We start from the raw sequence: 15,584 nt of genomic DNA, 5'->3' as shown, positions 1-15,584 counted from the left end.
TGTATTACCTAAAGTTGGAGGTAGAGGCAGTCTAGAGACATCAAGTATGAGTGCTGAAAATGAAACTTAGGACTTTATTGAGAAGAATAGATACTTCTCACTTCTGAACCATCTCTCCAACATCGATTTTATTTTCTTAATGTGATATTGAGCCCATTTTACAAGTATGTTGTTGAAGAGACTTGCAAATCTGAAGCATTCTCTCTCCCTTCCTCTCCTCTCTACTCTACTATGTGTGTGTTTATAGGCATGCACATATGTAAAGACAGTTGATGAAAAGGAAAGTAATACATTTGAAAAATAGTGTGTATGGATATATAGGAAAGTTTAGAGAGAGAAACTGGAAGATGATATTCTTGTCCCTTGTTTTCCATGTTAATCTCTTCATTTTTAAAAAAATCATTTCACTTTTAGTACTCATACCATAGGTATGGATGGATTATGCAACATCTTTATAATATTAAAGAATTCTGCATCTGAGTAATTGCACGTACTAAAGTATGTTACACCTTTCTATGTTTTTCGCTTACCCACATCATATCCTTTCATGTTGAAAGGACTCCTTTATCATTTTGTTGTGCAATCAATCATAATGAGAGGTTTTCACTTAGATTTCGGAAAGATGGCTTTTCTCATCGCAGTTTTTATGATTCCCAAACTATAATCTTTAGAACCAAAGAGGTTATGTAACAAGAGGGATCTTGGCAGTAACATATGGTTCAGCCAGAGAAGGAAAAATAAAATTGATTTTGTGAATGGACTGTGGGTGAAGGGAGATTGAGTGGAAGGGACAAGGTTGTGGGTGGTGGAACAAGAAAGTGTGGGGACAGACAATGGGAACTGGGGGGCACTTGGAGAGTGTTGTAGAAACCTGGTGTAGTGAAAAATTCCTGGGATCTATAAAAGTGATTCTAGTGAGGACTCTTAGTAATGGAGGATATTGAGTCTCAACTAGCTAGACAAGGTTGTCTATTGTTGGACTGGGTTCTAATCAGTTGAGTTGCAGACCAGAGACCTCTGCAGAGGTCCTCAAACAACAAAGGCTGATGCTAGGACAGAGGGCTGCTCTCCACACACTGACAGTAGGGTCCCGTTGCAGAGTACAACGTCCACACATTTCATTGAATTTACAAAGCTTGACCTGGGAGTTGCGTGGAGTCTTCACCCCACCTTTCTATACCTTTGACCATATATCTATCCAGCCTGGAAGATGTGCTAGGACAATGATGGCTCAGAAGTTGATTTAGTGGACAACCAGTGTCTGATTTAACCTGAGAGCCACTCCATGAGAGGGAGCTCATGCTGAACACTACTGTTATGGCCCAGGAACTAAAGACTGAATAGTCTAGAAACCTTGGGTAGAACCAAACATAACTCGTCTAAAAATTCATATATATATATATATATATATATATATATATATATACATATACATATACATATATATGTATATATATACATATATATATGTGTGTGTCTGTATGTGTGTGTGTCTGTGTATGTATGCATATATACATGTATTCATATATGTATAATTTTTCTCTTCATTTTCTTCTGTCCAAACACTCTCACATACCTCTCTCTTTGTTTTTATTTTCATTACATTTATGCTAGACATTTAAACCTTTGTTTCTATTTTCTTCAAGATTACTGGGTTTCTATGAGACAACAGTTTTACATTTTTGGTTTCATTGTTCACCTATACTTATTAATTCCCGGTCAGTTTGTCATAACTAATAATTTGTACCAAATGCTGGGAGCATTATATATTTTTAGAGTATTATTTTATCTGTGTATGACTTTGCTTGTGTTTGGATTTTCACTGATTTTAAGAAGGGTTTTTATTTTCACTATACCTTTAGGCAGTTTTACTACTTTATTAACAGATGGTGAACAGATTCAAATTTAGTAGTCAACTGATGCTGTTCAATTTTTACTCTTTATAGGATACTGTAAGATTAGATTTGTTCTGAATATGCTTTTGGGAGGTTATTCAGAAACAAAGAGTGCTTAGAAACAGGCCCACAAGTCTCTCTATAGGGCTAGGATATATCCTGATATATTGATTGGCTTGTCATTAATCACAGTGCTCTGCTTTGTTGTGAGCAGTTCCATCATGAATGATAGTTAATATTCATTAGAAATTTGGCTGGATTATTGATGAGACATATTTTTGAAGTAAATAATTTTTATAAGATAAAGCTTAGGATTGGCAGTTCTTTTTAAACACATTTTTAAATACATATTTGCCAGTATATTTCTAGTGACAAATAACCAAAGGTGGGAGATCCACTTTGTATATGAGCAGCATCATAATTGTCTTGAAACTTATACATAATGAGTGGTCAAATGGAAAAAGGAGCCTAACTCTAGTCTCATCTCTTCTCCGTTTCCTAGTCCAACCTCATGTGACATTGAATCTTCTTTGCCACAAAGAATAGAATCCTCTGAAACTGTGAGCTAAAGAAATCCTCATTCTTTTTAAGTTGATGGGTCATATATTTTCCTATGACAAGAAAGGTAATTAATACATCAAATATGAGGTATTATCTATCTCCTTTGCCATACATATGGAAATCAAAGTACTCAAACTGTCACATTCTAAGTTCCCAGTCCAGTAAAATTAGCACAATACTGAAGTAGGTTAAAAGTCTACTACACATTTTTATAAACAACCTATTTCTGAGATAATATTCTGGCTCAAGACAACTCTAGCTGCCACAGATGCTATTAGCTGAAAGAGAAGCAACACGTGTCTAGAGACACTTGTCTTCTATTATTAGAGCTATTTAAGGATGACAGGCAAAGGAATGTCTAGAAAATGGAGTCTTGCATTGTGCAGCCCAAGGTTGGGGTAGTGTTGCTTAAGGCAGATGCTTAGCTACCTGGGACATGCTTGAATCTAGGAGTTATTATTATGGTAGAGCAAAACACATCCTGTAGCCTATACTCATATTGACAAAAATATGTGTTTGTCCCATCTTGCAACAGAATTATACCTGATACAGGGTAGTTTTACAATTCTTTTTTTGACCAATAGGTATAGATGTAGTGCCTAAGGCTGTATGGATAATACATGGTAAAGATAGTCCCTTGATCAGAAGAAGTGACGATAAAGTGAGTGACATCTGAGTTATATGCTTGCAGGGCTATAAGCAATTTCATAAACCAAATAAATGATTTACAGTTTCATTTCAGCACTCAAATTGATGGAGCACGAACCTTTTCTCTTTAAGCCTGATGCCAGAACTAATCTTGTGAATTTGTCTGTATAGTCTGGCCTGCTTCGCATGCCTTATGTTCTCCATCAAGTGTTTGACTATGGCAGAAAAGGCCTGGAAAAAGACCTCTTGAAAGCTACCTGCTCCAGCTTTTATATTTAACATTCTGGTGTGTAGAATGCTTCCACTCTTCTCTTGATGTTGAAATGAGCTTACAGATAGTATGTAAGTCATTGACTCACTCAGATGGATTAAAGTGGTTCCAATGACTCAATGCTTATGCTAGCAGAATGTGTCATCAAAGATTGTCAAGCACTTTTTTAAGTGTGACATGTACTATTGAGGTTTAATTTTAGAGTATGAATTAATCTTCTAGCTCTTCTTCCTCCAAACATGACTCATATCTTTCAAATTAGGTTTGCTCATAATTGGGGGAGAAACATTACTCACAGATCTTTTCTCCTTTGTTTTGTCAATGTGTTGATGTCATTGGCAAACAATATGGACTTTTCCCTAATCTATCTTTCTTTCTTTCTTTCTTTCTTTCTTTCTTTCTTTCTTTCTTTCTTTCTTTCTTTCTTTCTTTCTCTTTCTCTTTCTTTCTTTCTTTCTTTCTTTCTTTCTTTCTTTCTTTCTTTCTTTCTTCCTGTATTTCTTTCTTTCTTTCATCCTATCTTTCTTTTTTCTCTCTTCTTTCTTTCTTTCTTTCTTTCTTTTCTTTTTTTTTTTTTTGAGAATCACATGGAATGTGTTTTGCTCATATTCATTCCCTTCCTAGTTCTCCGAAATGAAATTCACATTCCCTTTCCTAGTTGTGTTCATTTGAATAAAAATGGCCCCCATGGTCCCATACTGAATGGCACTATTTGGAAGTATGGCTTTGTAGCAGAAGATGTGAAATTGCTGTAGAAAATGTATCGTTGGATAGACTTTGGTAATAATTGACAGAGATCATTAATATAGAATATTAAACACAAAAGTAATAAGCCAAGATGATTAAGTTATATGATAAAAGAAAAGTGATTCTAAGTGTCCACATAAAAATTCATAGAGATCTTTCTCTAGTAAATAAACAGCACAAGTGAAATCTCAAAACAACAACAAACAAACAAAAAACAAATTACACAAAAATTAGAGGATAAGAAAGAATTAAACTCTGGAATAAAATTAACAAAATATCAACAAACAAGCAAACAAACAAAAACAATACAAAGAATCTATAAAACAAAATTTGGTTACTTGAGAAAATCACTACCATTGACCAACTCTTAACTAAATTAACTAAAAGGTAGAGATAAACTACCTTTAAAAATGTGTTCTCAGACCGGGCTGTGGACGCGGAGCGGCAAGACCTTGAGACTTCCAACGGTGTTGCAGACCAGAGTAGCTGTACCTTGTCCGCACTTGCCAGGGCGGCCCTCATGGTGCTGCTCGGACGCCCAACGGTGAGTGCTCCGAAAGAAAAAAAAAATGTGTTCTCTGCCAAATTGGTAAATTGAAAAGAAATATACAATTTTCTCAATATATACCAGTATCAAAAGTTAAGTCAAGATCAGGCAAACAATTTAAATAAACCTATTACCCCTAGTGAAATAAAAATATTAATTAAAAGTCTCCCAACCAAAATATTTACAAGGATCAATTATATATATATGCATATATATATAATTTTATGTATATGTATATATATATGTATATATATATGCATATATATATAATTTTTAAAAACTAGATATCAAGAAAACAAATAATTGAAATGGAATATGAGTCAAAACAGAGACTTCTCAAAAGAGAAAACTCAAATGACTGAGAAACATTTTTAAAATATTCTACATCCTTAGTTATCAGAGAAATGCAAATTAAAATTAATTTGAGATTTCATCTTGTACTTTGAAGAATGGCTAAGATCAATGAAACAAGTAGAAAATCATTCCACTGAGGATGTGGAATAAGGGGAACATTCATCCATTGCTGGTAGGAATATAAACATGTACAGCCACTACTGAAATCAGTGTGATGGTTCCTCAGAAAGATGGGAATTGATTTACCTCAAGACTCAGCTATACCACTCTTGGGCACATATCCAAAGGATACTTTATCCTACTACAGTATACTTGTGCAACCGTGTTCATTGGTGCTTAGTCATAATAGCTAGAAATTGGAAACAACATAGATGTCCTTCAACAGATGGATAGATACATAATATATTGCATTCTTACAAAGCAGGGTATTGCTCAGCCTTTTAAAAAGTAAAATTATGTGGGGAATAGCTTTACATGCATTGACACAGGAGACAACTTTCTGAACAGAGCACCAATAACACAGGCACTAAGATAAACAATAAATAAGACTTCATGACACACTTCTGTATGGCAAAGAACACTTCAATAGGACAAAATGGAAGCTTACAAACTGGGAAAATATTTTCACTAACTCTGCATCTGACAGAAAATTAATATCTGAAATATATAAAGAACTAAAGAAACTAGACATCAACAAAATAAATAATTTAATTAAAAGTAGGGTACATGTCTAAACAGAATTCTCAACAGAGGACTTTCAAATGGCTGAGAAACACTTTGAGAATATTCAGCATTCTTAGCCATCAGGAAAATGCAAACAGAATAAATCTTGAGATTCCATTTTATACCTGTCAGAATGGCTAAAATCAAAAACCTAAGTTAAAGCTCAATCTGGTGAGGCTGTGGAAAAGAGAAACACTTTGGAAATCAGTATGGCTGTTTCTAAAAATGGGAATCTTTTTAGCTCAAAAATCAGGTTTACCACTTCTGGGCATATACTCAAAGAATGCTCTATACAGCCACAGGGACACTCAATTATGTTCATACCATCTTTATTCATAATAGCAAGAAATTGGAAACAACCTAGATGTCCATCATTAACCAAAGAATAGATTAAACATTTGCTACATTTACACAATGGAGTATTACTCACCTATTAAAATGATGATATCATAAATTTGCAGGCAAATGGATGGAACTAGAAAAAAAATCATCCTGAGTGAGTTAACCCAGGCCCTGAAAGACAAACAGTATTTACTCACTTATAGGTGAATATTAGCTATAAATAATAGATAATTATGCTCTAATCCACAATCAAAGAGGCTAAGTAATCATAAGGTCTTACAGGAGGATACAAGTATCTCTCTAGGAAGAAGATATTGGATAACTTTCATCAATGGACTGGAGGCAGGTGGGGTTGGTTGGGGGAAGAAGAAAATACTGAGAGAAACAATTGAAATTGGGGGACATTTCTGGGGCGAGGTACAAACCTAGTGCAATGGAAACTCCATGTAATCTATGAGAGTAACTCTAGCAAAGACTCCCAGTAATAGCAGACACAGTGCCTGAACAGCTATCTTCTGTAACCAGGAAAGGCAACAAGTGGAGGGATTGGGACATCAAGCCAGCCACAAAATTTTTGACCTACAGTTTGTCCTCCCTGAAGACTGTTCTAGAACCAGAGTCTAACAAAATCATCATTAGAAAGACCAGAGAGGCTTCATGCAGCTACTGATGCTAGCAGATGCAGCAGAGTCTTACAGCCAAACATTAGGCAGTGCTCAATTGTCCTTCAGAGAAGTGCGAGAAAGAACAGAAAGAATCAGAGGGGTCAGGGAAACCACAAGAACATGGCCTGCAAAAAATCAAATGACTGAGACTCAGGAACTCACAGAGATCGTAGAGCCCGGAGGGGTCTAATGTAGGTCTTTTGGATATGATATGACTGAGTAGCTTGGCGTTTTTGTGGGAATTCTAACAGTGGAAGCAGGGGAGGGGGCTGGTGTCCCTGACTCTTTTGCCTACTTATGAGACCTTTTGCCTCCTACTGGGTTGTTTTATCAAGCTGTGATGTGATTGATGGTATGTTCCTGATTTTATTTGTAGCTTGTTATGCCATCATATTTAGTTGATATCCCTGGGATACCTGATCTTTTATTAGGGAAGCACAGGTGGATGGATCTGGGGGACAGAGAAGGTAGGGGAGAGAGGTTAAGAGGAGGGAATGGAAGGAAAACTGCAGTCAGGATGTAATATGGGAGAAGAATTTAAAAAAGAAGAAAATGCACTTAAAATGATGAAATCATAAAATTCACTGATAAATAGATGGGATTAGGAAAAAATTATCCTGAGTGAGGTAAACCAGACCCCAAAATACAAATATAGTATGTTTGTACTTGTATATAGATGTTAGCTATTAAGTTAATGGTAACCAAACTCCAATATATAGAACCAGAGAACAGGCATAGAGTTAAATCTCCCTAGGAAAGAGAAATAGAATACATACTATAAATGGATGTGGGAACGGAAATGGAAGAATAACTGGTGAGAAGTAGGTAAGAAGGGTAACAGGAGAAAGCATGAAGAGGAACAGTTAAAGTCAATGGTACCATGAAAACCTAATACAGTAGAATTTCCTAAAATATATCCATAGATGAAGGTGATTTAAGTGAAATTGTCAAAACAATGAGGAGAAAGAGTCCCAACTAGGCATTTTTTTTTTTTATCACATAATGAAGCACTGAGGTATATTTAATTGAGTTGCTGACCAAAGGGATCTTCTGAGCATCTTTTGTTTGTTTGTTTGTTTGTTTGTTTTTCGAGACAGAGTTTCTCTGTGTAGCCCTGGCTGTCCTGGAACTCACTCTGTAGACCAGGCTGGCCTCGAACTCAGAAATCCGCCTGCCTCTGCCTCCCAAGTGCTGGGATTAAAGGCATGTGCCACCACCGCCCAGCTTTCTGAGCATCTTAAAACCTCCTCCACTGTTGCCAAAACTTTAAGTTGTTTTCTGTAATCTGACAGTAAAGCCCCATTCCTGAAGACATCTACTTAACTCACTGAACATGGAGAAGTAGATCTGAAGCCTACCTAGGGCCTTCAACCCTACATTCTAGCATCTGTGGTATAGGAACATACTCTGCATGCTACAAGTAAAAAAAAACAAAATCAGCTACAAACACTTTAAAGTACAGTAACTACCAATGGTAGAACAAACCATGAAGGAGTAGCAGACCTATATTTGATTTGACTTAAGGCTCACTTCAGGAAATACAAGCCATATCCAGCACTGTTTTGGTGACCAAGAACCTGAGACTTGATAGCTCAGGGACCTGTGGTAAAACCAAATACTATTATTCTATTTTACTAGGATGCCATAGCAATAAAAAGACTCTTAGTGGCATTGTGTTATACTCATAGATCAATGCCTTGTTCAGTTGTCATTAGTTAGAGATATTTCCTCCATTAGCAAATGAGAACAAATATTGAGGCCCAGAGACAGACAACTTGTAGAGCAAATTAGAGACCTTTGAACATAAATGCAAAACAGAATGCATTTATCAAATCACTCCCGAGAGCTCAAGGAAACCTCAGAAAAGGAGGTGGAAAGAACATAAGAGCCAGAAGGGATGAAAGACACCAAGGAAACAAGGTCATCTAAGTCAACATATAAATTCACAAAGACTGAGAGAGACTCCACAGGGCCTGTGTGGGTCATCATTAGATGACATTCTGGAGCTGAAGGAGAATTAGACACATGGTCCTATGCCTAAATCAGAAGCTATCTCCAATTAATAACCACTTTCAAATGAAAGTTTAGTTTTCTCCATATGAATCTCAGTGTGGGGAAACAAACTACTCTTTAAGAGTAGGCCATGTCCAGCAGTACATGAACAACAGAAAACAAACTCAAAGGTATCTTTAGAGGATCCTTGTCTCAGATACTGTATAAGGGCTTTTTAAGAAATATTTACTTTTATTTTAGTTTATATTACACACCCACAGAGGCATGTGTATGCACACACACATACACACACACCACCACCACCACCACCACCACCACCATTTCACCCTACATGTCCTTTGAATATATATTGCTTCCAGTTTTGTGATTTCTTGATTTTAGAATATGAAAAAGAGCAGGTCTCTTTCATCTATATATTTTTTCTTGTTCACTTCTTGGCTCTTTTCTTTCTGTTTGTAGCATCCTATTCTGATGTGTTAGTTTTTCTTTTCTTTTATTTTATAATCTTATTATTATCCATTAGAAGTCTATTTTTTCTAATGAGAAACAGAAAGGGGTGGATCTGGATGGAAAGGGAAGAGGGGAGAAATTGGGAGAAGAACATGGAAAGAAAATGATAAATAGTATATATTATAGGAGAAAATGTATTTTCTCATTTTCTTTATTCTTCTCTCATATATTACATCTTGGTTGTAGTTTCCTATCTCTCTACTCCTCCCAGCTAACCCTTTCAATTCCCAGATTGACTTCTCCTTCATTTCCCTTCTGAAAAGAGTAGGCTTCCCTGACATATCAACCAAAGATGGCATATCGAGTTGCAATAAGACTGGGCACCTTCTCCTCATATTAAGACTGCATGAGGCATCCTAGTAGAAAGAAATAAAAAGATCCTAAAAGCAGAAAATAGAGTCAGAGACAGCTCATTCTCCCACTGTTAGGATTCCCACAGAATCCCCAAGCTACATATTCATAATATATATGCAGAGGACCTAGCACAGAGACATGCAGACTTCCTGATTGTCACTTTAGTCTCTGTGAGCCCCTGAGACCTGTTTAGTTGATTCTCTGAACCCTGTTCTCATGTTATCCTAGACCACTCTGGCTCTTAGAATATTTCCTCATCTTCTTCTGCAGGGTTACCCAAGTTCAAGTTCATGTTTAGCTGTGGCTATCTTTTCTCATCTGTTGCTAGAGGAAGCCTTTCTGAAGATATTTGGGCCAAGTATTATTTAGGTGCATAGCAGGGTATCATTATAAATAATTTTATTGATTTTTTTTTAATTTGTCCAGTCATGTTTGTTTCTATCTTTTTGTCTTTATCTTTGTCTCTGGGCTCCCCCCAGGCACTGACAGGTGTGGATTTCTTGTCATGACATGGGTCTCAGGCAGGACCAGTCATTAGTTTTCCTCACCCACAAGTGTAGGCAGGACCAAAAAAGAAAAAAACTGGAAATACATCAAATGAAAAATAGATATGCACATAAAAATAGATCAGGTACCATACAAACTCATAATTCCCTTGATAGATTATATAAGCATAGTTCAAAATGTTTTGATAAGAGTATATATATATATATATATATATATATATATATATATATATATTAATTTAAATTGAAGTCACAACCATCAAGAAGTTTTTTCCCCTTTGGTTGGATGATGAAATGACACATAACAAAGTAGGTCTTGCAATTGAAAAGGTTTGAATACAGAATAAAACAGTTGTATTTGACTACCTTTTTCTCAACACTTGAAACTATTTTTACTATCATCAAACACTTTTTGTTTTGTGCAGGATGACAAAATGGATCCATTTGCATTTTTCTTCATAGAGACATCCAGTTTGACCAGCATCCATTGAAAATCATTTCCTATTTTCAGTGTTTATTTCTAGCTTCCTTATCAAAAATCAGGTGTCCATAGGTATATGTCTGAGTCTTCAATTCAATTTCATTGACCAACATATTTGTTTTATGTTAATATCATACTGTTTTCATTACTATAGCTTTGTAGTATAACTTGAAATTGGAAATGGTTTGTTTTAACTATCCTGCTGTTCTGTTTTTTATTCCATATTTTCTTCATTGATTTTCTATTGTTATAAAAAGATACCACGACCATAATAATTCTTTAAAAATGTGAGCACTTAATTGGAGGTTGTTTTTTTTTTACAGTTTCAGGGGTTTATTGTAATTATTAGTGGATAGTCATAATGCAAGGAGTGTGTCACTTTTGGGATTTCAAATGCTCAAGCCAGACCTAGTGTCTTTCTCTTCCTGTAGCCTGCAGATCCATATATAGAACTCTCAGATCCTCTAGGATCATGTCTGCCTGTGTGCCTCAATATTGTCCACCATACTGGTAGTACACCAAACCTCTGAAACTGTAAGTAAGCCCCAATTAAATGTGTTTCTTTATAAGAGTTACTATGGTCATAGTGCCTTTTCACAGCATTGACTGAGACAGAAGTTTCTACCAGGGAGTAGGGTATTGCTGTAACGGGCCTTACTTTATTGCTTATTGGCAGAATTCAAACTTTGGAGCTTTGGATTAAGAAAGCAATTGAATGCTTAAAGTAGGGAATAATGGACCATACCAGTAGAAACATGGAAGCCAGTGATGCTGAAAGCAACCCACATTGTGATGTCCTATCTCAAGAGATTTCAGAGGAGGAAAATATTAATAAGTAACCTAGAGACATTTCTTGTGATATTTTGGCAAAGTATATGAATGCTTTCTGCCTTTGCCCCCAAAAGTCTGCCTGACACTTAAACTGAAGAGTTTTTGGCTAATGTCTCTGTAAGGGGAAAATTTTTAGGCAGCTTAATACCTAATATTGACAATGTCATGTGATTATTAATGGTTACTCTTAAATGCAATATAATGAAATGGATCAAGTTGAGCAAGGAAAAGTCAAAGCATATAGTTTCAGGAGAAAAGAAACATCAGAAAATATAATAGAACCAAGTCCATTGCTCAAGGAGATAAAATGTTTAAAGAAAAGCCTAATCTTAAATAGTAAAATAAAGGTACTTATGAACTCAGGAAAGGATCCCACCCAGATAAACTTCCAAGTTGTAAAAAGAAATTAAAGAATTCTTATGCAGTGAAGGAAACCATCAAAGACAGGCAGCTGATGCAGATAAAATGGCATAAGAGGGTCATGTTCCAGCCCCAGCAAGTAGCAGTACTTGGCAGCACTAGCTGTGTGGTTTTAGCATTAGAGTCAAAGAAACAAGAGAGAGGCCATAGAATCTCCTTCCATAGCTAAATAACACTACTGAGACCAGGTGTATGTCAGGGGTGTCCCTAAATGAAGGCCCAGACAGTCTTTTGTATGAAGCTATGTAGGTAAAACCTGGATTAACTTGAAGACCTAAGATGTGGTGATGTCAAAGCAATGGAAAACTTGCTGAATAAAGCTAAAGTGTGGGTGCATAACCAGCCCAAGAAAAATAAGTATGTTTTAGTCAACAAGACTTAAAGGAATTGGAGATCTGAAGAGCCCTTTGATGTCAGACAGAGTCTTCAGTTTGTCCTGCTAGATTTGGGCCATGAGCATTCATCACTATGTTCCCTTTCCTCTGTTTGGAATGGTAAGATATATTTGGTGCCATTGTATGTTGGAAGTACTGGGTCTGAATGTTTTTATTTTTATTTTGCAGAAAATTATAATAAAATTTCATGAGTCTCAGAAGAGATTTTGAACTTTGGACTTTTAAACAGTGTTGAAACTGGAGGGTCTCATGGCTCTGACCGAATATGTGGCAGAGGATGGCCTTGTTGGACATCAGTGGGAGGAGTGGCCCTTGGTCCTGTGGGGGTTCAATGTCCCAGTGTAGGGGAATGGCAGGACAGGAAGGCAGGAGTGGGTGGATGTGGGAACACATCATAGAGGCAGAAGGAGGTGAGACCCGGAAAGGAGATAACATTTGAAATGTAAATAAAAAAATATCCAATTAAAAAAAAACTGTGATAGACAATTGATGAGGTCATTTGAAGTTAGACTGAGTGTAGTTTTACATTACGATGTGGCTATAAGCCAATGAAGGTCATGGAGTGGAATGTGGTGGTTTGAAAAAGAGTGACCCCCATGGGCTCATATATTTGAATGATTTGTCATTAAAGAGTGGTATAATATAACAGAGATGAGAAGGTGGCCTTCTTGGAGGAAGTATGTAATTGGGAACAGGCTTTGAGATTTCAAATACTCAAGTTGGGACCAGTTTCTTGCTCTTCCTGCTGCCTGAAAAATCCAGGTATACAACTGTCAGTTACTATGGCTGCCTCTATGTTGCCATCATTCTTGTCATGATGAAAATAGACAAAATATATGAAACTGTAAGCAAGCCCCAATTAAATGCTTTCCACTATAAGAGTTTACAAGGTTATGGAGATTATTCATAGCATTAGAACTCTGACTAAGGTTCATCAAGCTGAGAATTGTTCTTTCAAGATTTGCAAATAATTGTTCAGAATTCTGATGGAGATTGAATTGAATCTGTAAACTGCTTTTGGTAGAATGGCCATTTTTACTGTTAATCCTACCCATCCATGAGCATGAGAGACCTTTCTATCTTCTGATAACTTCTTCAATTTCTTTCTTCAAAGACTTAAATTTTCATCTTACAAGTCTTTCATTTGCTTGTTTAGACTTACCCCCAAGATATTTTATATTATAGTGGAGGACTTAGTCCTCATCAGAGAAGTTTCTTCCCACAATTGACAGCAGTTAATGCAGAAACCTACTAGTTAAAATGAAGACTGTCAAGTGTTCTGTAATTGTAAGATCCATACCATACCCCTTCCCAAAGGCTCTGGCCTAATTATGGAAGAGTAAAAAATTTGGGATGGGTTCCTCTGAAATGGTCCACTATTTTAATGTTATGTATCCTTGACAACCCCTCACCCCCCTTCCCACTCCCCTGGTTTGTGGTTTACCCCTTTAAAAACCTTCCTCAGACTGACTGGCAGGGTCAAACTCTGCTCTTGAGAGAGCTCGCGGTTTGACCTTGGCTGGCCAACTTCCCAAATAAAACCTCTGCTGATTGCATCCAGGTATGGTGTCTTGGAGTTTGTGGGTGGCCGAAACTTCCCGAGACTTGAGTAAGGGTCTCCCGAGTTTGGGGGTCTTCAGTTATAATATACCAAATTGAGTTTAAACAATTGATTCTTTTGTGTAAATATAGTATAGATAACAATATTGCTAAGATTTGACATTCTTACAAACATAATGTATTTTAAAATGTGAGCTCACGCTTAAGATGGATAGTTTTTATATTGTTCTTTGATTATCTTAATGACTGTGCTATCATAGTCCTGTTCATTCAGACCTATGCCATTGAGCTCAAGCATATGCAATAGTATGATCTATATTGTATTCAATATATCATGTATTTGATCCACTTGGAATTGAGATTCTTGCAAGGTTGAAGGATAAGGTTCAATTTTATTCTTCTACATGGAACTATCTAATCTTACCATCCTGTCTTTTCTCTGATGTGTAATGTTGGCCTCCATTAAAAAAAAACAAGTATGTACTAGTATGCTCCTATGTGTGGGTCTACAAATGTATTCTAGTGATCAAGCAGTCTATTTTTCCCAGTTGGGGTGGTTAATTACAATAGCATTGTAGCATAACTTGGAAACTAAAATGAAAAGAACTACAAAATTTTTTGTTTGTTTGTTTAGGATCATTTTGGCTACCCGGTATCATTTGTATTTCTACATGTTTCTATTATTTGTTTCAATTTCTCTGCAGAATTACATTGGAATTTTGGAGGAAGATTACATTGAATCTGGAGAATACTTTTGGCTAATAGAAGTACCATTTTTTCACAATATTAAGCATACAAATCCATGAGCATGAGAGATGCTGCTGTATAACTTCCCATTCTTATATTCATTTTTTAATTTTCATGGCATTTTCATTGTTTATTTTCTTGTATGAAAACAACTTTATTATGTTCATCTTTACAGATGAATAATATATATGCATATAATCATATGTGTGTGTGTAAATATCACATTATTCATTTTTAATTATTGTTAAAATTTTTTTTATCCATTCCTGTGCTTTTGGCAGCTAAGCTGATTTCATATCTGAGCTATTGTGAAGAATGAGAGAATAAACATGAGCATACAGGTATGTCCTTTGAATGTTGATTTAATTTACTTTGAATGTATACCAAGAACAGCATAGCTTTATTATATAGTAATGTTGTTCTTTGACTTTTGAAAAATGCTTATTTCACTTCTTTTGGGGGACTATGCTCATAGTAAATGGAGATTTTTATTTTCCACATAGTCCCTAGAATTTGTTAATTTTTGAATTTGTGATAGCAACCCTTAAAGTAACATATAATGCTAATAGCCTTAATAGGGAGAAGAAATATTTGTGTAAGTTTGATTTCTTTTATCTAAGAGAAAAATATGCTGGGTGTTGGCAATAAGTTCACTGACCATTTGTACTCCTTTATCTGAGAAATTTATGTCTGTTTAGATAACACATCCATTTGTTCCTGTAGTATTATATCTAATTATGTCTATTTTAATTGTACATGTCTTTTCTATCCTTATTTAGGTTTTTTTTTTGATGTGATGTTTACTATCTTATTATTTTTTACCTTTTAATTATTATTTTTATTGGATATTTTCTTTATTTACATTTCAAATATCCCATTTCCCAGTTTCCCCCTTGGAAATCCCCTATCCCATCCCCCCTCTGTCTGATTTGGGGGAACACCCTCACTATTTTATTCTTAAAGGTATAGTATTGATACATAAAAAACTGTACTTTTTTATTGAACTGTATCTCA

The 15,584-nt window shown here is 35.7% G+C and overlaps 1 protein-coding gene across 1 annotated transcript in view; it reads right to left on the bottom strand.

Annotated features, from left to right (window-relative positions):
* Window positions 1–15,584, bottom strand: part of LOC143435568 (uncharacterized) — a 38,583-nt gene that overhangs the window by 13,040 nt on the left and 9,959 nt on the right. The window contains exons 2-3 of the mRNA XM_076918741.1: window positions 6,177–6,259; window positions 4,525–4,700 (exon numbers count right to left, since the gene is read on the bottom strand). Of these exons, the coding sequence (XP_076774856.1) occupies window positions 4,525–4,700; window positions 6,177–6,259 (259 nt within the window). The remainder of the gene's footprint in view (window positions 1–4,524; window positions 4,701–6,176; window positions 6,260–15,584) is intronic.

The sequence above is a fragment of the Arvicanthis niloticus genome, chromosome X, assembly GCF_011762505.2.
Source record: "Arvicanthis niloticus isolate mArvNil1 chromosome X, mArvNil1.pat.X, whole genome shotgun sequence".
Taxonomy (NCBI): Eukaryota; Metazoa; Chordata; class Mammalia; order Rodentia; family Muridae; genus Arvicanthis; species Arvicanthis niloticus.
Note: the sequence above shows the minus strand (reverse complement) of the source record. Positions and strands in the feature narration are given on the sequence as shown.